The sequence below is a fragment of the Phyllobates terribilis genome, unplaced genomic scaffold (assembly GCF_046119375.1).
Source record: "Phyllobates terribilis strain yellow unplaced genomic scaffold, ASM4611937v1 Scaffold_11__3_contigs__length_659146591, whole genome shotgun sequence".
Lineage (NCBI taxonomy): Eukaryota > Metazoa > Chordata > Amphibia > Anura > Dendrobatidae > Phyllobates > Phyllobates terribilis.
Window position 1 is genome coordinate 283544574 of NW_027362771.1, and position 24689 is coordinate 283569262.

A 24689-nucleotide genomic window follows, 5' to 3' on the forward strand; every position below is an offset into this window, starting at 1 on the left:
TCCTGAAGGTTGCCTTTAAGCTTTCAAAAGCATCTGGGGAAGCATCTCCGAGAAGGTATGATCTTCCTTTTCTGCATTGCTGGAGCTCATAGGAGAGGAATACAATGAGCCCTAGCGATGAAACCTGTTGGCATTATGTATGAGCAGCTGGCGTCTTGTCTCGCTAACTAGCAATGATTCAAGTCTTGCAGATTGTGAAAGAACTGGTCTCCCCATCGAGACGCAGAGCAGCCACAGCAAAGAAAGGTAGGCGCCTTGGAAAGTGTGATCCTCAGCCTTTTCCTCTTGAGTCTTGAGATGTTCACATAAGCAGTGGTCAGGGATGGGGCTACTTTTTTCATCACCCGCTTCCCCCTATTTTTTTTGTGTTAACCCCTTTGTACTGTTTCTTTCTTCTACAGCATAAAGGGCTTTGGTGACATACTCTTTCCCAGAGGTCGCGCTGTAATGTGCTTACTACCCTGATGTATCTGTCTGTAGGATTTGTTACTGACTTTATTAACTTATGCGAGCTTTCAGAATACAGATGTGTTGGACGTGTAGGTCTGGGGTCGCTCGGCTTGGCTGCATTCGGATATATATTAGCAGGTATTTGAAAATGCTCTGTATGAAATTTAGGAAACTATTAAAATTCCGAGAGAATGAATTTTGCAAGTGGAGAGATAATTAGGTCAGGCGTAATGCATAATGAATGGCCTTAATAATGTTTTTTTCTATTATGTAACCCCTTTTATATTAGCATATTTTTCTTCTGAAAATCAGAATTGAGCTATTTGCCTAATGGACTATTGGTAAAAAGAAATGCTAAAGCGTGTGTTATGACAGTGTCTATAATTTATACACATGCTTCTTATCGTGATGCATGTATAATACAATATACACACAACCTGCATCCACTACTCAATTAACTCAGGCCCCATAGGAAGTAAAAACTGTGCGTCCTCTGCTCCTGCGGTCATGTCGGCCATGCTGTTCCTGGAGGGTGACGTGACGCTGGCTGCAGCGGCCATGTCACACCGCAGCGCTGACATCGCTGGAGCGGCAGAGGTAAGTAACCATTGATTTGTTTTCTCTGGACCCCTGACTTGATTAAGCAGGGGATGTCTAGTAGTGGACAACCTCTTTGGAAAAGACTTCCAGTTTTAATTTTTTACAGCCAAAAGCTTGCGTCTAATGTACAAATTGCTAGCAAAGTCAAATGTGCTTACCCCCTGGCACTCCATCTGATGCCAGTGGAGCGGAGCTCTGCCTGCGGGTGTTATCCCGTTAAATGCTGCTGTCAATCTCCGACAGCAGCATGTACAGCGCACAGCCTAGGGGGTGTGCTGTTCTAACAACCCATCGGCTTCCCCATGACCTAATAGTGGAGCACCGATGGGTTGCCATGAAGGGTTTGCTCAAGACCCCCGGGCCTGTCATGATGGTATTCCAGTAAAAACCAACCTGTGGCTGTTATTCATAGTAGACTGTGATTTTTCCAATTTACAGTTATATACCTAAGAAGATGATAAAATACAGTAAAAAGTAAAGAGTTTTAAAAAATGTGAAGAAAAAGTCACAACTTTTTCCCATTCCCAATAAAAATAAAGCAATGAAAAGAAAAATACTTATGGTATCGCTATGTCCATAAAAGGCTGATCTGTCAAACTAAAATTAACTAGATCGGTAAACCCTCTGAGGGAAAAAACAGATCAAAATGTCTATTTTGTTTTTTTGGACACCATGATGGCTCGAATTTATTCAGTAAGACTTTATCTACCCAAAAGTGGTACAGATAAAAACATCTGTTCAGGGAGCAAAAAACACAGGGTCTCAATAAATGGCGACACAAGTGGATTTTTTATTTTTTATTTTCCGAATTTCCAATTTTTTTCTCACCACTTTAAAAAAACAAAAAAAAACAAAGAAAAAGTTTGCTATCACTAACCTGGAAAATTGTATTTCCAAGTCATTTTTACATCATCATGAACGCGGTAAATAAAAGCCCCACAATTGCAGAATTGGGCTAGCTTCGTCGCTGTTGGAATTTTTTCTCCACTTTCCAGTACTTCACATGTTAATGTGTGGCGTCATTTAAAAGTACAACTCATCCCACGAAAACAAACCCTCATATGTCTGACTGAAAAATAAAAAAAAATCTGTGGCTTGTAGAAGAAGGGGAGGAAAAAATGGAGGCACAAAAAAATAAAAAAATTGTCAGGTCGGGAGGGGGTAAGTTGGTTCCCCCCCCCCTTTCTTTTTTTTTTTTTAATTTAATGTACTTTTCATTTAAAATGTTAACCTATATATTTTTTGGGGTCCGCGTGTCACACCTTCAGTATGTGTTTTGTTTCTCTTATATCGAAAAAACAAAAGCCAATAGGTTTTCAAGGTTCTTCAAGCAGATGACAAGGTGTTTGTTGTGACTGACCCATTCACGTGAACAGGCGAGTTCTGGCCATGAGACAGACTAGAGTAGGACATGTGAATCTGTCAGTGATACAAGCCCAGAGGTAAACCCTACAGATCCTGGTGATTAGATTCCATGTACTGTGGATCCAGATGCAACAAACTGAAATACATATTGAGCAGCAGAACATTCCATATTATTACAGATCAAAGTAGAAGTCTATGCTTTTAGAAACCTAAATTGGGAATGGACCTAAAGTATAATGTCTTTCTTTACACTTCTGCGTCTGGCTCCAGCAAGGTTGCAGAGACTAGAAAAAATGCCATTATTTGGACAGCACTGTGGATTATGGAGGACACCTTCATTACGATCACTGGGTTCACATGTCACAGCTGTGATGGTTTTTGCAAATCAAGACAAAAAAAACTGTAATGGGAGAACTTGTGCAGTCCAAAATGGAAAGGGCCAATGCTTCACCACTTGTTGCCACTTTATATTTCCTAGCACGTCGTCCCCTTCTCCCTCAATACCTCAGTACTATAGTGGGACACCTCATCAGGAGCGCTGCAGAGAACCGCCATGTGAGGTGGGGAAAAATAACATCTGTGCTAGTTCCAGTACCCCAGTGTTTCAGCTTTGGTCGCTAGGTGGTGCCTCTTCTTTAATACCAAAAATCAGCTACAATAGGTTCACCTGAGGGCATTTCCTCGTGTTGGTATGGCGTCACAAACGTCCTGACGTGCGTTTCGGCGTCTGCCTTCGTCAGGGGGCGCCTCACCTTTGTTGTGGGTGACTTCATCAGTCCTGTTTTACTTATGGGAATTTTGGTGCCGTTAGATCAGGGAGCTATGAGGTTAATTGTTTGAGTTTTAATAACTCCTTTCTGAAAGCCCTGGATGGAGGGGGGCCTATGGTGGTCCAACACCTAAAATATATTTTCTAAATATCCATCCTTATACCCTAACCACTTTTGTAATTTGCTTTATTACACAATGCCCTACACTTTTCCCTATCTAGCTAATCCCTAAATGTTTTTTTTTTATACTGTACTTCCTGTTACATTTTCGTTTTGAGAGGAGTCTCAAATGTGTTGTCAGAGGAGGCTGGGGCTGCACTCACTAGTGTCCATCGCCCCTCCTGGAAAAGGACATCAGAGGGGGCAGCTCTGCAGTTACTCACTGGCTTCTTGCACCGCCCCATTCGTCTGAAGACATCCTGGTGATGGATGTTGTGGGAGAGGAGAGTGCAGTTCGCTGCAGCATTCTTCTTCTAACTGTGAAAGACGTCAGCAGGGGGCAGAGATAGAAGCAGTGAGTGACACCAGGGCCGACCCACAGTTTCTAGCACTGCCCTCCAACTAATCATCAGCAGAGGGCAGTGAAGGAAGCACTGAGGAACACCAATGCTGTCCCCTGATTACAGTTCATTTGAGAGCGGTGGTAGAAGCTGTGGGGCAGCACTGGTGTCTCTCACTGCTTATGTCTCTACCCCCATTGACGTCTTCTTTCTCTCAAGCTAAGGCAGCAGCGGAGATGGAAACAGAGTGCCGGCTCTGCACTCGCCTCTCCCACAGCGTCCATCACCCAAGATACAGACATCTTTAAAGGGGGTGGCGACGCAAGAAGCTAGTAAGTAACTGCAGTGCTGCCCCCTGTGTCCTCCTGTTCCAGGAGGGGTGATGGACATAGCGGGGAGTAAGTGCAGCCCTAGCCTCCTGTAACGTCACATTTGAGACTCCTCTCAAACAGAACTTCACAGGAACTACAGTAAAAAAACAAAAACCCACACATTTAGGCATTAGATAGATAGGGAAGAGTGTAGGGTATTGTGCAATAAAGCAAATTACAAAAGTGGTTAGGGTGTAAGGCTAGATAGTTAGAAAATACATTTTAGGTGGTGGACCACCCCTTTAAACTCCTAGGTTTCAGACTTCCACCTCAGGTCAATGTCCTGCTTACCTGGCTTGCAGCTCTAGTCCGTGCTGGTGTTTTCTTTCTGATTTCTCCTGTTTTCTGACTTCGGATTGAATTTTGACCATCCGCTTACTTTTGCGATTTTGTACCTCCTGTTCGATACCCAGCTACCTGACTTTTCTTCCAGCTTGCATCTGGAAAACTGAGTAGCTTACGCCAAGCCTGTTCATGGTAGTCATTTTTTAGAGCTGCATGGTGACCACAAACAGTACTGCATGCCATATTTTATAGATACCGTATGTCATTTCATATATCAATAGCACACAAGTACATAAGATAAACTTTGTAATATATCAGAGGAATCCACTCTTTTCCTGGATTGATCGTTCACTCTCAATTCATGGGTAAAGTCTGTATTTAATGACAACAGAAATCAGTCGGTGCCTTCAAAATTCTATGGAGAGTGGAGTAGCTAGACATTCTGCTGCAAATTCTCCTGAAACGACAGTTACTGTTCTCCATAGAACTTTATGAGCACCAACTGTCATCTATCGCAGGCAGACTGTGAAAGTCTGTATTCACTGAAGACTAAAACCTGTAAATTCAGAATTTTGAGAATGTAAAATTAGTCCAGATATATTACAAAGTTGCTTATATTCACGTGTACTATTTATTTCTAAAAAAAAAAAAATTTGACCTAGTTCAGTGATGTAAAGGAAATGAAATGAGAAGCGACTCCCAATGGTTGTCCCAAACTTGTTCTGAATTACTGTACATGGGGTCAGGAGGAGAAGTCTTATATTTTGTGTGTCATGTAGGACACAATATTGATTAACCAGAGAAAGCCGCAATGACTCTGCTGATAGAGGAGTTCCGTTTTCTCTCTCATCGACCTGTTTTCACTGTACCCTTGAGATCTGATGACTTGGGGAGGCCAGTACCCTTTTAGTATAACATTCGTTACACCCATGGATGTCTGGGTAATAAAAGATGAAAAAAAAAACACAGCACTGGTTTTGTCAAATCCATTCAACGATTGCCTTGGCAATAAGGCAAAAATCTAATCCTGGAGTGGTGAATTTCTTACAATCCTAGTAGTTGGATCTTTGTAATCAATCTAGGTTTTTCCCTCTCGCGCTCTGAATGCAGGCAGCAGATTGTATACAGAAGACAGAAATTCCGTTTCAGGCCGCTTTATCGTCTGTAGCACAATTGCTGGAGGTTTTTGTAGGTAAATATATTTGCTTTCATGCAGGCTCCCTGAGTAATAACTGCATTCAGAAGCTTCGGTGAGATTGAACCTTTTCTATGGTGTTTTTTTGGAACAGATTTTGAGAAAGGTGTTTTCAGGAGAAAAGAAATGGCACTCACAAGAAATAAACTATAATTAGAAATCGACTGGTATGATTTTTAGAAAATGGCTTTGATGATCTGTCTGTCATCTCTGTGCTTGTTTGCAGAACATGAAATGTACATGGGCTGTGTATTGCTTTGTCCCAGTAGCCAGATTGAGTTGGTCTATGGCATTGGAGCCAGAATATTGAAAACGTACAGGTATTGGGAAGATTGAGATTCCAAGAGGCCATGAATTATTGATTGGCTCACAGGCCATGATGTCGCTATTGAATAACTTATTCTGGCTGAATTCCTGGAGCAGATATTATCCTAGAGGCATTCACGACTCCTCTGCGAACTCTAATTTACACTGGGTACACCATGTAGTCAAGCATCTTGATCATTTGTCACCCTTACTGAATATAAACTTCAAAATTAGATTACAGACCTGAATTGTGCCAAATATTAAATGCTCTTTCCCACATATTCCTAGATCACGCTTTAAAATCGTGTATCCTGAAGCCGATAAATAGACTTGATTCTTAAGGTCACTTCAGGAACATTAGTCTAGATAGTAGCTAATGAAGCCACCAAGCAAGAGAATTTTAATGGGTTTTCTAGGATAAGCAGCCCCCCACACCACCCACCCCTTCCCCAAACCTCTCTAAACCTACAAAAAAAGCCCCTTTTCGTTTTTAAGGAGTTAAAGGGGTTGTCCACTACTAGGACAACCGCTTCTTGATCTAAATGTTTGGCCCCGATTAAAATAAAAAAAAGCTTAGGCTATGTTAACTCATGTTGGGTTTTTCAACTTTTTTTGCTGCAGATTTTTAGCTGCCTTATGCAGAATTCTCTGTTCACACAGCATGTTTTTTTGTTGTTGCGTATTTTGTTTCTTGGTTGGGTTTTTCAGTGTTTTTTCACCCATAGGGAGTAAAAACACCTGAAAAAACACTCCAAAATTTGCATCAGTTTTTTTTTCAGCGTTTTTGATGACAAAATAGAATGTTTGTTTTTTTTTTTCACAGAACTTTATGTACATGCATAAATAGAGCCAGTAGGACAATGAAAAAAAAACGCAGCAAAACCTGCATTTTTGACGCAGCGGATTTCCTGCCAGAGATTGGGTTTTGCTGCAGATTTGTGATGATGAAAACCAAACGTGTGAACATAGCCTTATACTCGCCTCCTGTGCCTGAGCAGAGTCTGCACTCTCGCGGTTGTAATGACATGTGAGCCTGGCAACCAATCAGTGCCGGTATCGCTGTCCCCTCCTTTGTACGAATTGAACATGAAGAGGAAATCAGAGAGCAGCCGCAGCCCGGACTTCCTCTTCATGTTCGATTTGTCCGATGGCGGAGATAGTGATACCAGCGCTGATTGGTTGCCAGGCTCACGTGTCATTACAACCGTCCGAGTGTAGACTCTGTCAGAACGGCACCGGAGGTGAGCATAAGATTTTTTTAATTTTATCGGGGCCAAGCGTGGAGTAGGAGAACGGGTTGTCCTAGCAGTGGACAGCTTCTTTTAAGGAGTTTTGGAAAAAAATTCTCACTTCCAACACGCATAAATCTAAGTATCAATGTTTACATATTGACATGTCATGAAAATGTCACCCAGCAGTTTACACTTGTGTCCCTTCGTTCAATCTTGCATCTAAGCTTAAACCTTTGTAAAAAAAAAAATAAATAAAAAAAAAAATGCATAAATATCTGTTTGTCTTTAAAATCCCACAGCGTACAGATCACTTACTCCGGTGTCTTTCAAATTCTTCAGATTTGATGAGCACAAAAACCTCTCATTGAGATGCCGGTCATGGAGCCAAAAAAAGCAAAAAGTCCCCCCTCTTCATCACTTTACACTGGCCTACATCCACAAAGCATAAAATATATACTGCTCCTGATCCAAGTACTTGCTGCTCCCTTATATTCAGGCAGGAGGTTTAATCTTGGTATCATCTGAAAGCTTGAAGGGACTCTAGTTCTTGTCAGAACAGAATGACTGTTCAAATTAGGTCCCGCCACTCTGTGCTTCATGGCGGAGCCAATTATTAAAATACCCCTTTCCATCTCCTTGTTTTCCCTCTATCTCCTCTCCCTCTTTGACAGATCTGGCTTCACAGAGTCAGAGAAGGGTGGAGATAGATGGAAATCAAGCTGGTGGGAAGGTGTATATAAATGATTGGTCCTGCCCTGAAGCACCGAGCGCCTGTACTTGGTTTGAACAGTCATTCTGTAACAAGAGTCCCTTTAAAGAAGTAGTGAACATGATGCTTCCTTCTTGGTTGACTATTTGGACCATTGACCTGGTTGGGCCGCTGGTAAAACCTGTGGCTCAGGCAGCTTTTCTCTTGAAGCATCAGAGGAGCGTAGTGGCAGAGAAGTTGGCTGGACCCAGTGAACAAGCTATCCAGCCTGTTTCAGAGAAGCGCTAGAAGTAATTAGTACTAAGGAATAAATTAGAAATACATCCGTTTTTGAGAATGGAGAGGATTTTTAATAAGAGGTAAATTGCAAAGTTGCTTGTTTTGTACAAGTACTCTGCTATTTTAACTATTTATGATAAAACAATCCCTTTAAACTCTAAGCTTTAAAATTACACTTTGGAAACATATAATGTTGTGATGTATTATGTATGTTTGGCGCTGAAAAAGTAAATTCTGCGATCTCATCAGGACCACTTTGTTTCACGACAATCCCCCACTTAAAGGGTTATTCTCGCCATGGTTAGTCATGGCTGAAGTGGGAAGATTGATTTCTTTGCGTTGGCTACAAAAGGGTGGGACTCCTGAATCAGCCAAGTAGGCCTTTCTACATAAATGGCATAGCACAGAAGGCCGCAATGTTTCTGAGGGGTACTTGGCATAGAAACTTCGTGAAACGCTGTGGTAGAGGAATACACACTTTGAAGAATACATCTTATGTAACACTCAGTATAATGATATCTTGGATTGTTGTTCTATACATGGATACATACAAGTAACTGCGTTTCTAAAGAAACTTCCTTTGTTCTGTCTTAAATGAAGAGGTTTGGTAACAATGGATCACTTGTCTTGTTATAAAGAGCGGCCTGTTCACACTCTGGTAACAATGCAATAGTTGGAATGGTTATAAATGGGGAAACTCTTGTACGTAGGATACAGTTATTTACAGGATCTGTAGGAATTACGATTTTTCATACAATACATGCGAATTTTAAGCGGTTTTACAATTCACATGCAAACCTAGAATTTATTTTGTTAGTGCATAATGAAGCAACAAGCAGGGTTTGCAGTTCTGTAACAGTAACTTGCTATAGAGCATGCCTTGAAATTGTAAGTCTCTAATATAGTGAAGGCTCTGTATTCTTTTTTTTTTCTGCTGTATGTGAATGGGTTACTAACTTGTTCTCTTTTCTCTAGCCAAGACTAATGTTTGCCACACTCTGCTAGTCCCACTAATATTGTGGCTAAGTGTGCTGTAATGTACCGTATATGTGAGCCTCCCGATTCTCCCTCTGGTCAGATAATGTCATGTCATTCAATATTGACCGTCCCTCATGGTTCTCAGGGGAAGTAGGCCCCCACCAGAGGTGTATGGCGGTATGCTTGCCTGGCTACGCACAGCGTGCAGTGACTTTTTTTCCGCAGTATGGATAACTTGGCACCTACATCATGCGACTAATAATAATAAAAAAGCGCCATGTTCTCAATAAAAATAAACTATAGTGCCGGAGCGATACCTTACTTAGTCTGCATTTTTCTTCTTTAATAACGTGACAGGGGCATCAGTGCTCACCGAGGAGTACCACCTTCCTGCTCAGCAGCTGATTACAGCCTGGCACCGCCTGCTTTGCCCACTCCTGTTGGAGAACTTTTTTCCAGTCCTGACACACTTTTAGGTTTCTTTCACTAACTGTAACATTTCCAGTAAAAATCCAGGTTCAGTAAAGGTCGTTTCAAATCCTTCATCTTTTCTTCCTGTAAGTACTAAATGGTTCATATTGTGTGGCTGAAATCTCCAGCTTCATTCTCTTTATTTCTGCATACATTTCTAAAATGTGCGCACATCGTGGTCTCTGTGCTGCATGACCTCTACATACATTCAAGCTGATGCTTAATAAGCACACTTAAATATTTAACTTTTCACATGAAACATACATTTTAGCTTTAATAATAATAAAAAATAATACCCCCTGCTGATCCTTTGTGTTCCTCTCCCTAATGTGTTTCGTTCTGGGGGTAACACATCCCAGGCTCCGGTGGTCCGTCTGACCACCTGGAACTTCATATGCTCAGGCGGCAGAGTGATTCTTGTTGCTGTGTAGATCTGGCCGTCCCATAGGCAGTGAATGGAGCGATGGCGTGCATGTCTATAGCTTCATTCACAATAAAAAGGTATGCATCAGTGTTTATAGGATCAACAGGGGTCCAAGTGATCACCTGTGGATAATCCATAACTTGCTAAGTTGGTACATGCCCTTTGTGGCGCATGATTTTAGCCACGTTAGAGCCACAGTAAGGCTATGGTCACACGTTCAGTATTTGTGAGCCAAAACCCGGAGTGGGTGATAAATACAGAAGATTTCTATTATACTTTTTCTCGGATTGTTCCACTTCTGATTTTGACTTACAAATACTGATAGTGTGACTATAGCCTAAAGGTCACTGTGGTTCCCTCCCTTGTACAGCCTTTCAGTAAACCATGTCTAAACCTGCTCATATGCAAACAAGAATACAGTAGATAACATGAAGGGTCCTAAACTACTAAACCAAGATCAGAAAAAACCCAACCCAGCCGGTGCAGACAAGCGTGTTTCCGGCCGAGTGTGATCCGACAAAACTTTGGTTTGCGCCTGAACCAATGTTATGCTGTAGAGTTGTGCATATGTCAGATTTTTTTTCAGCATGCCTGAGTTTGACCCAACTCTGATCACACACCACCATGCAAAACAATGATTCCCTGGAAACCATCGGGGCCGCACTTGGATGACATCTGAGTGCAGTTCACTATCCACTCATTGACAGAATGGAGAAGATGGAGACATTTCTTTTTATCTTCATCTTCTCCTATTCCCAGAGAATCGGATCATACTCGGGTCAGTTATGCTAATCACACTCTGATCAGTTTCTCTCTGATGAGAGAATATATGGTCGTCTGCACCTGTGCTTCATAGTTGTGTATTAATGTTGATCCTAGGCAAACCAATAAAAGTGCTATAACTACTAATTGCTAAAGCTCTGCTCACATTTAGGGCTTGATCACACACTTCGTTTTTGACTTGGACTTTCCCATGTGTTTTTGCCAATGGAAAAAAACCTGTTTTTCAGTACCAGCGAAGTGAATGAGATTCCTGAAATCTTATGCACGTGCTGCTTATTTTTTTCCTTGTGGATTTAAAACATTAAAGCCTTTTTTTTCTTTTCAAATCTGCAGCTTGTCTGCTCAACGTTTTAGTAGCGTTTTTCACCCATTGTAATGAATGGGAAAAAATGCCAGTAAGTCTATGTTCATACTAGGTGTTTTTTTTAATGCAAATTTTCAGCTGTGTTTTACAGTACCAGCAAAGTCTAACACTTCCGAAATCTCATTCACGCACACTGGTTTTTGTGTCCTCAGGATTTTGTGCTTTGCATGGTTTTTTGCACAATAGAGCATGTCACTTCCTGAATTCAGTGTTTTTCACTCATTGAAAGTAATGCGTGATGAAAAAACGCTGCCAAAGATGCAGGTGTCAGGTTTTGCAACGGTTTTTGTGCCAAAACCTGATGAAATGGAATCAGATTTATTTATTTTTTTTTTTTTGCACTAAACTATATCAGCATGGACAAGAGACTAAAGTAGCTTGACAAAAACGCACCAAAACATGCGTTTTCGCGGCAGCTTTTTTCCTGGCAAGAAATAAGGTTTTGCTGCAGAAAAAAACACTGAAAAACACCTAGTGTGAACATATCCTAAACGGTGTTTCATGCCAACAGAAGAATCTGCTGCAAATACTTAGGGTTTGTGCACTCCTTAAGTATTTGGTGCAGAAATTTCTGCACCATTTCTGCATCTCTTGGCAGGAAAAATGCATCATAAAATAGGTGCGTTTTTGATGGGCTTTTGTTGCAGATTTTCCCCCACTCCTTATTATGGGTGAAATCTGCAGCAAAAGTGCTGACAGAATTGACCATACGGCAGATTAAAATATTTACACATTTTAATATACATATTCATTAATAAGAAGTACTAGGGCTGGGGTAGATCGGTGGTCTTGTTTTTTCCATGGTACAATGATAAAGATGTTTTATCTCCCAACATCCTCATTAATGTGTCCTTATTATTCCCGGAGACTTGAAGTTTAATTAAAAGGCAGAGCTTCATATAAACCCACTAAAAGTGGAAAGCCGAAAACTGTATACTTTTTATTCCTCCCCTTTCTCCCTCCCATTTTTTTTCCTTTAGATCAAGAGATCACAACGCTTTAATCATTCTGTATATAAATGGGGCTTTCATTATCTCAGGTAGTTGGTTATATTACCAGTTGCTAATAGATAATGGGGGAGGTGGATGGGGTGAAAGAAGGGGCATTGATGCAAGACAAAGTGAGCTAAATATAAATCTGTCATTAATTTATAGAAATAAAGGTCATCTCCACCCAAAACTAAGCTTTAAAGGGAACCAGTCACCAGGTTTTTCTCCCTTCAGCCCTGTGTTACAGCATTCTGGAACGCTCTATAGAAGTCTCCAGGCCGCCCTGCAAAACAAAACCAAACAAACAAAAAATCTTTTATTATATTCGCCTGCAGGGCAGTCCTTTCCAATGTGCGTTACTGGTTTTGATCCGGCGCTGCCTCCTTTTGCTCACGATCGCTGTTTTCGTCTCTGCTTTGTGTGGATGACTCGTCCTACGTCTGTATTCCCCATTATGCTTCTGCTTAGACTTACTGCCTCAGCAGGGCAGAGAGAAAGAAGTAGGCAGGAGTGGTGTCCCCACTGCGCACATTGATCTCCCGTCAGTAAGCTCCAGGAAAAATGGCTCATCATTAAACCCAGATCTAAGTCTATGCCTGTGCCGACACAACGCCATTTTCCTGAAGCTCACTGCCGGGAGATCAATGGCTCCTGCCTCGCACTGCCGGGACACCCCCTCTTCCCAGCCCAGGGCTTGCAGCGTCGGCCCACTGCTGCTGCTGGCAGCTGCGGCCTTGCCTCCTGTCACCTCACCCCACCCCTCCCTGGTGGACTATAAGACGCCCCCCCATTTTCCTCCCAAATTTGAGGGGAAAAAAGTATCTTATAGTCCAAGAAATACGGTAGTTGAGATGTTCAGGACTTCCTGCTCTACCTACAATTTTTTTTTTCACCAAAAGTGCTGCAAAAACTGACCGAACGTTTTGCTGCTATTTTGCACTTGCTGCTCCTGTTCTGTTCCTTGCTAATGTATCTGTTGTAATTAATTGCACATGAGCTGCACATCAGGATGGATTGAAGTCATCTGTGTGTATCAGATCTGACAGAAGAGATCTGTGATCGAGCTTCAGCTAGCAGCAGTGCCAACTGTCTCTGGATGTATGTGTCATGGCTAGGGCAGCCACCTGAGGGATGGTCACACGGGGCATGTGTAAGGCTTCACTTGGAAACTTGGCTAGTGAAGTGAACACTCGGCACATTTGTTACTGAACTTTCTTTTGCTCTAAAATCAATACACTGAGGAAAAAAAAATAGATGCCAACTTATTCTGTCAATGTGGATTCACTGGTGGCATTTCTGGCACACATGATAAATGTGCCACCAGCTTTAAGAGTCATGGGTTATCCCATGAATTGTTTTCATACCAAAAGTCCTAAAAGGTTTGAAATGTTACTATGAAAACGATTCATGCTATAAGCCTTTTTAAAGGGATTAGCAAGACTCTTTAAACTGATGCCAATTAGTGGGCGATCCTAAAATGCTACAATACATTGACACTTTCCTTCCGTGTGATGTTTCAACCTAACTGATGTGATGTGAAAATATGTAACTGTCACGTTTACCGTTGGTGCTGCTGGGGTGGGATCTTTTGGAAGAAGTCTTCTCCTCTGTAGGCCGGGTGCAGATGGGCTGTGTGCAGCTCTATGTTCTCACCCCAGTACTGGCTGGTAGAGAAGCTGCCTGCTCTTTTCTTCTGGTAAAATGGTGTATGCTGTCCACTCTAGTTAGGCTCGTTGTATTTTGGTAAATGGCATAAATCCTCACTGGACTGATTTATTACCAGCCTGTATATGGAAAAGGTTGTACAAGATAAGAAAAACATGGCTGATTTCTTTCAAAAATAGCACCACACTTGTCTATAGATTGTGTGTGGTATTGCGGCTCACCCTCATTCTTTACAATGGATTTGAACTGCAGTGCTAAATAAAACCTATGGAGAGGTGTGGCACTGTCCTTTTTAAGAAATGAGCCATGTTTTATTTCTGCTTTTGTATAATTCCTTTTAATATAGTGTCATGTTAACAGCTTTGTGTTTCCAGTGTGGTGATGAGAAATATAAACCAAGATGCTAATGGTTCTGATCTGTATATCCGTGTACTAATTAAAACTTGGGATAGATGACTGTGTCACAGACAGTGCATGATGCCTTCAGATCTCCGCTTTACTTCCACCTTGGAACGTATGTTTAGCTATTTTGGAACTTCCCCTAATTGTGAATGAGTCAATTTGTCCTCATTTGGTAATGAATATGCGTGCATATACACAAACGCTTCCTCATACAGTCAGTCTTCTCACCAAATTAAGAGATGATCAAGAATTGAGGCCCGATTCATTTCCCATCAAAATTCTGGCATAAAACTGCTTGAAATGTCTAGAACTTTTTGTAGTTGTGCAAAAAAAAGAAATGTTACAAAGTTTAGTGTTTTTACACCATCTCCGCCAACTTTTTGTCTGCACGGCTACATTGGGAGGACGAACGGGCCAAAAAATTCATCGTAATTTACACCACAAAAGTAGTATAAATTATGACGATTGTACTTCAGTCCCTGATTACAGTACTTTCTTACGCTGGTTTATGGCAACTGGATGATGCACAAAATTCCTTAACGGGCACATCCATCATAAATGGAACCGGTCATGTGAAAAAATGCTTTTAATCTGCAGGTTAATAGCGTTCTGAAGCTGTGTGGCCGCCGCACTGAAAGCCTGGCTACCGGGAGGAAATGAGCTTTATTCCTCTCGGCAGCCTCTGGCTTTCAGTCACTGCTCAGTACATGGTGAGTGGCTGCTGTACTCATGCGCCGGCACTGATTAGAGCCGCGGCTCTGTGACTGAAAGCTGCAGGCTGCCGGGAGGAATAAAGCTCATTTCTTCCTGGCAGCCAAGCTTTAAGTGAAGTGGCCACACGGTTTTAGAACGGTATTAACCTGTAGATTAACCCCATATCTTCAGGTTAATAGTGTTTTTTCACAAGACCGGTTCCCTCTAATGAATTTGGTGCTTCTTGCTCCAGAGGACCCTGAATTAAAACTGGCATACAAAATGCATGTCTTGATGATAAATCGTTTTTCTTTCATGGCACCAGTACGATGCCATGAAAGAAGTATATTCCCAACTATTAGGTTAAGCTCATATATGGAATGCATTCAGGAGATGGCCTCTCGCATTTTGGAACCATAGTCTTCACTATAATGGAGTGCTTTTGGGTTTCTGTCTGTGTCTCTATTGTTTTGCCATAAAAAATAGTGCAATATGTTTGTTCCATTTCTGTAAAAATGTCGTTCTGCATCTGGGGCTCCAAAGCAGATGTGGACAGGGCCCTGTGTTTTGTTACAAGAGATTTCAGAGGGTCTTTTAATATTTTTTTTCTGTATTTGATAGGATACATGTAATTTTACCAGCACCCATACATAAAGGGGTTGTCTGTGGGTAACTTGACTTCACTAATGCAGTTACAAAGGTGCAGCTGCACTTTATAAATCTTGCTAACAGTCTCTTATCTTTAGCAATATATCTTGCATCTCTAAATAAACTAATCGTCTTTCCAGGTTTTTTTCTTCTTTCCCTAGCTCCTGCGCCACTCCTTTTCATGCTATGCATCTGGTATTGCAGCTCAGGATCTTTCTAATAAATTACCTTTTGCTGCAATACAAGTTTCAGCCTATGGACCGAAATGAAATTTGCCGCTTTACATGTAGTTTTATCCTCCCTTTAGACTTTTTCTGTAGAGTACAGAGTGGACATGATTATTCACATGAGTTAGAAAGTGGACAGACATATGATAAAAGATTTTTAAAGGTTCTTTCCAAAATGTGAGCTTATAAAAATGTACTATTTTTAAATCTTCCCTATTTATATTCCCTTCCTGTATTTATACACAGAGACAATAAGGCATTTTAACAAGCAAAGAACCATTATTCAGAGACCTGCTTTGAAAGCTGCTGGGCTGGTGAATTATAACTGCATCTGTTCAGAAGATGAAAGGGAGGCGGAGGGAGGTGAGCAGATAACTGCTGTAAAGAAATCAATAGACTGGAGAGAGGTGGGTGGGATGTTAAGAGTTAACTCCTCTCCTGAAATTTAACTGCTACTCTTGACCAGGCACTAGAGGCCAGGCTGCATCAAAACAAGTTGCATACTATAAAAGATAAAATCTCTCATTGCAGGAGAATGACAACAGATAGAAAAAGCAGGTTAATAGCAAACTGGCTTCAATCCCTTATTTATGTTTGTACATTTACGTCAGTTTGTGTCTGTGCTTTTCATTCGGGCTCCGATGCTGAGCCCACATCTTTCCCCACGCTTGGTGGCCAATTTAATCAGCCATCAAGTGCCTTTAACAGCCTGCGGCTATTAATTTGATAAATCCCGGTGTCAATCACTGACAGTGGGATTTAACATGCCTGCCGGAAGCATGTCACAAATCCCGCCTATTTGCTCCCCTGTCACATGATCAAGGGGCAATGATGGGTTGTCATGACAGCCGGGGGTCTGCAAAAGACTTCCAGTGCCTATCATTGTGAATGCTGGCTCGTGGCCAGCGTTCATAGATCATAATTTTTTGCTATACATGGCAGTGCTGAAGCGTGCCACCTACACAATGATGGCGGCGGCGCTGAATTTTAAAAAGGAGTCAGGTCACTGAATAATCAGTGCCCTGCAGAAGAAACAGAGGAGTCTGGTGGGACGGCGGAGAAGGAGAAAAGGACCCTGCCCCGAAGCACACAAGACATCATTTTCTGAAAACTTTAAAAGTTGAGTATTAAACAACCACTCAGCATATCCCTTCTCAACAGGTATCATGTTGTTCAGCATCCGAGTGCCATTATAGCCATGCCTTTAGTTTATAGGACTAAATCCTGAGGACAGGTTTTCCTTTAAAGACTCTCCATTCTATTTGATATGGACTGACAACTATGACAGGTAAAGTTATTTTACTTTTACTGTATACTTTTTATTATCTGTATTTCTTCTAGAAGAACACTTCTCATATTTCTCCAGCAAATACGGAGTCTACAATATTCTTCCCTTGGGTTGCCAACCATTGCCATATACAGGGACCTGGAGCCTAAGGGGCCCATAAAGTCCCTTTGGCATATATGAAAAGGCCAATGCTATTAAAAACTTGAAATAATAGATGATCAGCGTTGGAGCTTTTGCATTGGGTCCCATGAGTTTCAAGTTACGCCACTGGCCATAAGTTTTTGATCTAACTGTATAAAGTCACCGGACTGTTGTGTGGCCTGTTCTTTATCGAGCGGACATGTCTCATTGTGTTTGAGTCCATTATTCACCTATACGCAGTGTACAACAGTAGCTCACTTGAACTTCGTTTGTTTTTTTTAATGGTTTTTCCTGTAAGACGCTTTGCACTTGCAATGTTAGAAATGCCTAATATTAAAACAGATATTTTTGCACATTTTGACGTGATCTCTTGTGGGGAGTGAATGACTAGAACATTGAGTGCCCAATCAAATACAGCAATAGTAAAATGCCAAACCTATGATCATCACAGTATTAGAGATTTGTGGTAAAAAGGGAAAGGCTAGAGAAAACCGTGTGAAGCTTAGGCATTCTGTCCACTTTGAAGTATGAAGACATTGTAAGATCTCTGCTGGAGTTCCCACATCTCTTCCTGTTTTTTTGTGGTGTATAGGTCAATGTAGGAGCCGACACTTTAAAGATTAGAAGCAAACAAATGATCTGTATTCAAACAAAGCAAAGAAAATGGAAGGGCACACTTGTTCTGAAGTCTCACTCTTGCCTTTCTTCCCCTGCAGATTATTTCTTGCTGATATCCTGCAGGGACCTGGGTTGTTTTTGGAAGTGTTATAAAAAATATTTAGTATTTCCCATTGTGCAAAAGAAACAGACTTATTATTGAAAGCTTTGAAATATTATAACAATATTTGACTTTTTGTTTTTTTAAATTCTTTTATGTATTCATGTCACCAGTCCCCATAAACACAATTTGGGAATAGCACCAAAATGCTAGGATATGAAAAGGACCCATAAAAATGATTGTCATTAGTGACCCCTGTTATTGCTGTGTGCATTTAGCTCATAAACTTTAGTTACCATTTAAAGGGGATGTCCAGTCTAAGAAAACTGCAGTCAGTGTGCGATGTGGAATTGGTGCTCCGCATGCGGGTGGCATTCATTTGACTGCATTTATGCGATTTTTCAAGATTGCTGTCAGGAATCAACGAAACTCTCCTTGTTAAAGAGCGGCAGAGAGTCTAGTCTGCACGTGCTGCAAGTATGCAAATCTCTTACACATGCCTGCCTATCCTCACAGATGATACAGGAGAATCCTGACAGTGTGCACATTGCATGCTGCCACGATTTGACAGCCTCCGGCCACATAGTGACTGCGGACTTCTCTTCTCAAACTGGGCAATACAGCCAACCCAGTGTTTTTGATGAACTGTCCATGAACTGTTCATTTCGTGCCACCAAGGCATTTACATACGCTGACCGTACATTATTTGGTAAATGTTGATTTCTGTGGCCTACGCTAATCTGTATTAATGGTAGATGTCAGAAAAAGAAGTAGCAGGCATGTGGGATATCAAAATTTCCGATTCTTTGTCACCGTGGAAGTAAGCTCATAAGCTATCGGAGTTTTCTCCCTCTTCCTATTAAAATAAATATACATGCTGCGCCGAGCATGTAGATGTTTAGGACGTCGGAGGACTAGCTGTCTTATGTCTGTCATGTGTATGAGGACTGTTAAGTTGAAAACTTTTTTCTCTTTCTCTCCAATGATCAGCCTTCCCCTTGTGAGAGTCCTTAGGAAGGACTTTGCTTATTAGTAGTATGATGAGCGTTCATTGTGTTTGGCTTGTCTACATTTTCTTTTCTATTGATCAGCAGATGAACTTTCCCAGCATTGCTCTGCGCTCCCCTCCATTAATAAGCCTAGGGCACCAGACCTCTTTCAACCTTCCTAATATCTGCTTCAACCCTGCTTTTTTCTCTTTTATTGTCTTATGTGATTTCATTTAAAAAGTGAAAATAGTTAAGTGTTCGTGTCACTGACAAGGACAGTTCTCCAATATCTCCTTCCAGATCAATTTGCTCTTAGCAATATTCTTGCTTGACAATTCCTTTTAATATTCAGAATGGTAAATGATGGAACAGAGCAAGGTTTGTGCTCTGCTTTACATGCAGTTTCAAGCCTGTACCTGAAAACCTGTCCTTTTTTTATGTAACAGACACTTCATAACCCACAGCAGGAGCAAATACTTGGCGTGGAAATATTCCCCAAACACAGGATAAAGTATGAAATATCTTTTATTTGCTTTGGGGTAGGTTACGGGACTTTATTTCGAAGCAATTTTGTAGCGGGCTTGAATGCTGCGACCACCACATATCCCAAGAACATCTGTGCCCTGTCTGCTACTGCCAAGGAAGCGGCTGTGCATTACAATGAACTGAACAAAAGGGTGGAAGTGATGACACTTTGACAACGGTATACAGTCCTTCTCATCGTTATTGGCACCCTGAAGTTTAAGTACATAATGTGGAATATCTCCTGAAAAAAATGAATCAAGTGAAACAGTTTTTTTGTATAGAGACTCGTGTTAAATACAAAAGAGCAAATGATAAACAATAATTAAAAAAACGAGAGGGGAAAAAAATGGAATAACCTACTAAAGCTTGCTGTGTCACTGGTATTGGTACCCTTTACATTAATTTAGTATGGAAACACATTTTGACTCGCCTGTGGTAAATTCCAAAAGATTCACCTGTGATTAATTGTTGGTGCCCATGTGACATGAATTAGCCAATGAATGACTTTAGTGTATTAAAAAGCCACATGGTAGGCCCTGTTCCTTTGTCACAATGGTGAAGAAAAAGGAGCTGTCTGAGGACATCGGAACTGCTATTAGCAACCACAAGACTTCCAAAGGGTATAAGGCCACCTCCAAAGACCTTGGCATCCCAGTTTCAACAGTGCGCAATGTTAAGAAGTTTGCCAAGCATGGAACCTTCAAGAACCTCCCTGGACCTGGGGGAAAGAGGAAAATTGACAAGAAATGTCTTCGAAGGTTGGGTAAAATGGTGGAAAAACACTACGTCAAACATCCAAAGACCTGAAGGCCAACCTGGGACAGTCTGGGGTCATGGTTTCAACAAGTGCCATACGCCGCACACTAAACCAAGCACAGCTTTTTTGGCGAAGACCAAGGAAGAAACCATTACTGAAGAAAATACCTGAAAAGGAACTGATTTCTGCCAAATAGTACCTTGACAAACTACAATCCTTCTGGGAAAATGTTATGTGGACAGATGAAACAAAAATAGAGCTTTTTGGCAATGCAAAGCAACGGTTTGTTTACAGATGGCGCAATGAAGGTTATAAGGAAAAGAACACCTTACCAACACTTAAGCATAGTGGGGGATCCATAATGCTGTGAGGTTTCTTTGCTGCGTCTGGTACTGAAGGCCTTGACTGTATCACAGGAATCATGAAATCAGAGAATTATCAAGAGATTTTAGAGCAAAATGCCCTACCCAGTGTAAAAGTACTTGGTTTGAGTCAAAGATCATGGGTCCTCCAGCAAGACAATGACCCAAAGCACACATCCAAAAGTACACAGGAATGGTTGAAAAAAAATAAATAAAAAAAATGGACTGTTTTAAAATTGCCAGCAATGAGTCCTGACCTCAATCCCATTGAAAATCTTTGGGATGAGCTGCAATCTGCCAGTGGGAAAAAGAACCCTGCAAACATTCAAGCGCTTGAACAAACTGCAAAGGAAGAGTAGGAGAAAATTCCAGCTGAGAAGTGCAAGAAGCTTATAGATGGCTACAAGAAGCTTTTGGAGGCTGTTAGCAATGCCAAAGGGTGGGCAACCAAGTATTAATTAGGGGTGCCTTTATTGCTGCACATGCTGTTTATTCTGTTTCCGCTTTGAAATTGCAACATGGAAGTTGAAAAACAATGTTTTATTGTTGTATTAGTTTGGACCACTAATTAAAAAATCCTGAGGATATAACTTTGGTATCTATGGGATATCTGATGCCTATTGTCACGCAACTGACCTGCATGATGCATAGCATACCTATCTAGTGTCCCGTTTTACCATTTTTCGGTTTATTTATGGTATGCTGTCGGCACATTCTTCATTAGAGATTTGTCTTTGTGGTTATTTTCCAGTTGTCATAGCAGGAGGGTGTGATTTTTATCACGGACCACCCTAGCTTAAATTATATAGCTTCTGAAATGCATTTAATCATGTTCTTTATTTGGTGTCCTGTCTCTTTAATGTATATTTTATTGGTGAGCCTCGCCGTAATTTGTACTTTTTTTTTTTTTTCTTTTCTTTTTTATATTGTTTGTTGGAGTACTTGGAGAGTTGATCCCTGTATATTTGTATATGTTATTCTTAATCATGTTACAACCTTTTGTCAGTTTTGCCCGTTTTATTCTGGTGAATACAGTTAGATTGTGACTATTGTATTCAATTCTATTCCCTCATTTCTTTAAATATCTACAAGGAGGGCATCCTGCTGGGCAATGCATCCGTCTGCAGCAATCATTCCCATTGTAGGTTTGATTCATGTAGAAGCGATCCCCAGTTGTGCGCTCAGTGAGACTATAGAGCCAAAACCACCCACACAATGTACAGTGTCCATTAGCACATGACTGACTAAATATAATATTAGTTCCCATGATTATATCAGCTTTTCTTCTTTTCCATTAGCTGTACATATTCCTGCTGTTTGGCGCCTAGTGAGAGTACTCAACTTGTTAAAGTTATGCTGAATATCTGACACACGAGCTGAAGTAAAAAAATGTATTATGTTCCAGTCTTTCTTGTTAAAGGGAACCTGTCAGTATGGTTTTACTGCTGAAACCAGCGGTGTAGCTATGTCATTGAACAACAATAAAAACTCTTGTAGTGATCCAATGAGCCAGCACTGAGAAATCAAGCTTTGATTTCACATGCAAATTAGTCTGTGTCAAGACTAACAGCCGGGGGTGATGTCACGCGTAGACCCCCATCACTGTTACCACTTTGTCACAGATGACACCGGAGAGATCACCCAGATCCCACCGCTGCCATCTATTGTCAGTAGAGCACAATTCCGCTGCCTCCAATCGTCAGGACCATTCCGGAATTGAGTGACGAGTGATGGACGAGGCTGCAGCTGCTAGCACTACTTGGCCGGTTAATGGGGAACTCGGTGAGCATATGGTGTGTTCATCTCCGATTCCAACGCATTAAATGTATACACTACTCACAAAAAGTTAGGGATATTTTGGCTTTCAGGTGAAATTTATGGAAAATTTTAAAAGTTCACACTACAGTGATATTTTATCTTAATAGGTCATTTAAGTAGAAGCATGCAATGGTGATTTCCTTATCTCAAACAATTTATTGAAACAAAAGCCAACAACAGTGGTGGGTATACCCCAACAAAAAATGCCAGTGTGTCAATAACTTGTCATGTGGCCTTGAGTGTCAATTGCAGCTTGACAACGACGTCTCATGCTGTTCACATGTGAGGTTATTGTCTGCTGAGGCATGGGCGGCCCTCAGGTTGAGGTTCTCGGGTACAGAGTTACGAGCCTCTACACGGCGTCTCAGCTGATCCCATAGGTTTTCTGTGGGATTCAGGTCTGGAGAAAGTGCAGGCCACTCCATTTGAGGTACATCAGTCTCCGTAAGCCGTTCCCTAAAATGCAACCTTGATGAGCTGGAGCATTGTTGTCCATGAAGATTAAATTAGACCTAGCTTTGTTCATGCAGAGTCACAATGAGTGGATTAATGATGTTATTAAAGTAGTAGGGTCTTGTCACTGTACTATTCACAAAATGTAGGGCAATTCTGTATTGAGTAGACACACCTGCCTACACTGTAACATAACAATCACTGGTGACAAAAGTGTCTGATGCATAGAACTGTCTTTAACGTTTCCAACATTGTTGGCAGCCATAATTTTGCTCAGCGTGAATCGACTTTAATCAGTGAACAGCATTTAGACCCACTGGTTCCTTGTTCAGCGTAGATGCTCCCTGGCCCATGTGCCTGTGCCTAGTGGTGTGGTCAGGTACCCTTGCAGGTCGTATAGCACGCAGACCACGTTTATGTAAATGGTTTGAATGGTCTGACGGGACACTTGGGTTCCTCTCACCTCCTTTAAATGTGCCTGGACTTGTGTGGCATTTATCATCCGTTCCCGATGGGCATTGTTAAGTGGTCATCAGTGTGGGATGTGGCCAAAGTATCCCCACTTCTTTGCATTTCTGTGACTCTTCCAGTCTCTCTGTATCTCTGTTGTAACCTGCTAATGACTGTTCAGTAGCCACTTCTGTCTGAGAAGATCCTGCTTTAAGTCTCTCAGTGGCAATGTACAGTTGTTCAATTGTTAGATGTCGTATTCGTCTCATGAAGTCAAAATGTGAGCAGCATGATGCGGAGGACTGTTTAAATACCAATTCTAATTAAACCCCGAAATGTATTGGCTGATTCATTGATCAAACACCTGTTATGAATTTTGCCATTAAGCTCCTTATTACAGCAAGTTGTGCAAAAAGTACTGAAACATTGTTCAGTTGGACATGTGCGTTCAAAAATTTAGAGAAGGTCACATTAAGTTAATCTAAAATGGTTAGAGTGCACTTTAAATTCATCCTGAACTTTTTGTGAGTAGTGTGTATATACCCCAGTATGATCACTGCCAACTCCACAATAACAAAAAGGAACCACTAGCTGCCAACACCAATCGTTTATACAGGCCGATTGGACACCCGTTAGTTAGTTAGCGTATGGCTTCAGGTTTGCGGTTTACAGATCAAGAGGAACAGACCGATTACATTTTATCTATTTAATCCAGAAAGGTAGGCAGTTTTTATAAAAATATACAAAATCTGTTACAAAATGGGAACAAACAGTACGTTATTACATGAAATAAAATGGACTAACGAAAGAGAATTACTAAACCTGTGTCACATAAATGGCTCAGAGTTTAGCTGAAGGAAGCACTCCCAATTGGAAAAATGGAACACTTTCACAGTGAACTGTCTTCCAAAATGACAATAACCCAAACCCAAATTCTGCTTTTTATTACCTCAAGGTTGCGCCCACATACCTTCCCTTGATGACTTCATGTGGGGGCTGATTGTGGGATGTGTTGGGTCTCTTAGAATTTTATGAGATCCTCAACTTACAGGATATCTTCGCCCCTGGAGATCCCGGTAGATATTGTCATAATTCTTATCATGATTTTACCTTTACATAGATGATGCTATCCAGGCCATGTTTGATCCCTATCAGACCATTATTAAGTTGGAGGGGTTAGAATGGCCTTACAGTGATGTGAGTGAATGCGTTCTGTTCGTCCCTTTTGCTACGACTGTGGAAGGAAATACACTGCTCAAACAAATAGAGGTAGCACTCAAATAACACATCCTAGATCTGAATGAATGAAATATTCTCATTGTATACTTTGTTCTGTACAAAGTTGAATGTGCAGACAACAAAATCACACAAAAATCATCAATGGAAATCAAATTTATTAACCAATGGAGGCCTGGATTTTGAGTTACCCCCAAAATTAAAGTGGAAAAACACACTACAGGCTGATCCAACTTTGATGTAATG

At 41.2% G+C, this 24689-nt stretch overlaps 1 protein-coding gene across 4 annotated transcripts in view; it reads left to right on the forward strand.

Annotated features, from left to right (window-relative positions):
- USP6NL (USP6 N-terminal like) overlaps positions 1-24689 on the forward strand; it is a 224722-nt gene that overhangs the window by 88190 nt on the left and 111843 nt on the right. The window contains exon 1 of one of the 4 annotated variants that reach the window (XM_073652399.1): positions 159-246. The exons of the other annotated variants lie outside the window; for them this stretch is intronic. Within the exon in view, the coding sequence (XP_073508500.1) occupies positions 174-246 (73 nt within the window). The 5' untranslated portion in view covers positions 159-173. Of the gene's footprint in view, positions 1-158; positions 247-24689 lie in introns of those variants that run through there. 4 annotated transcript variants of the gene reach the window in all.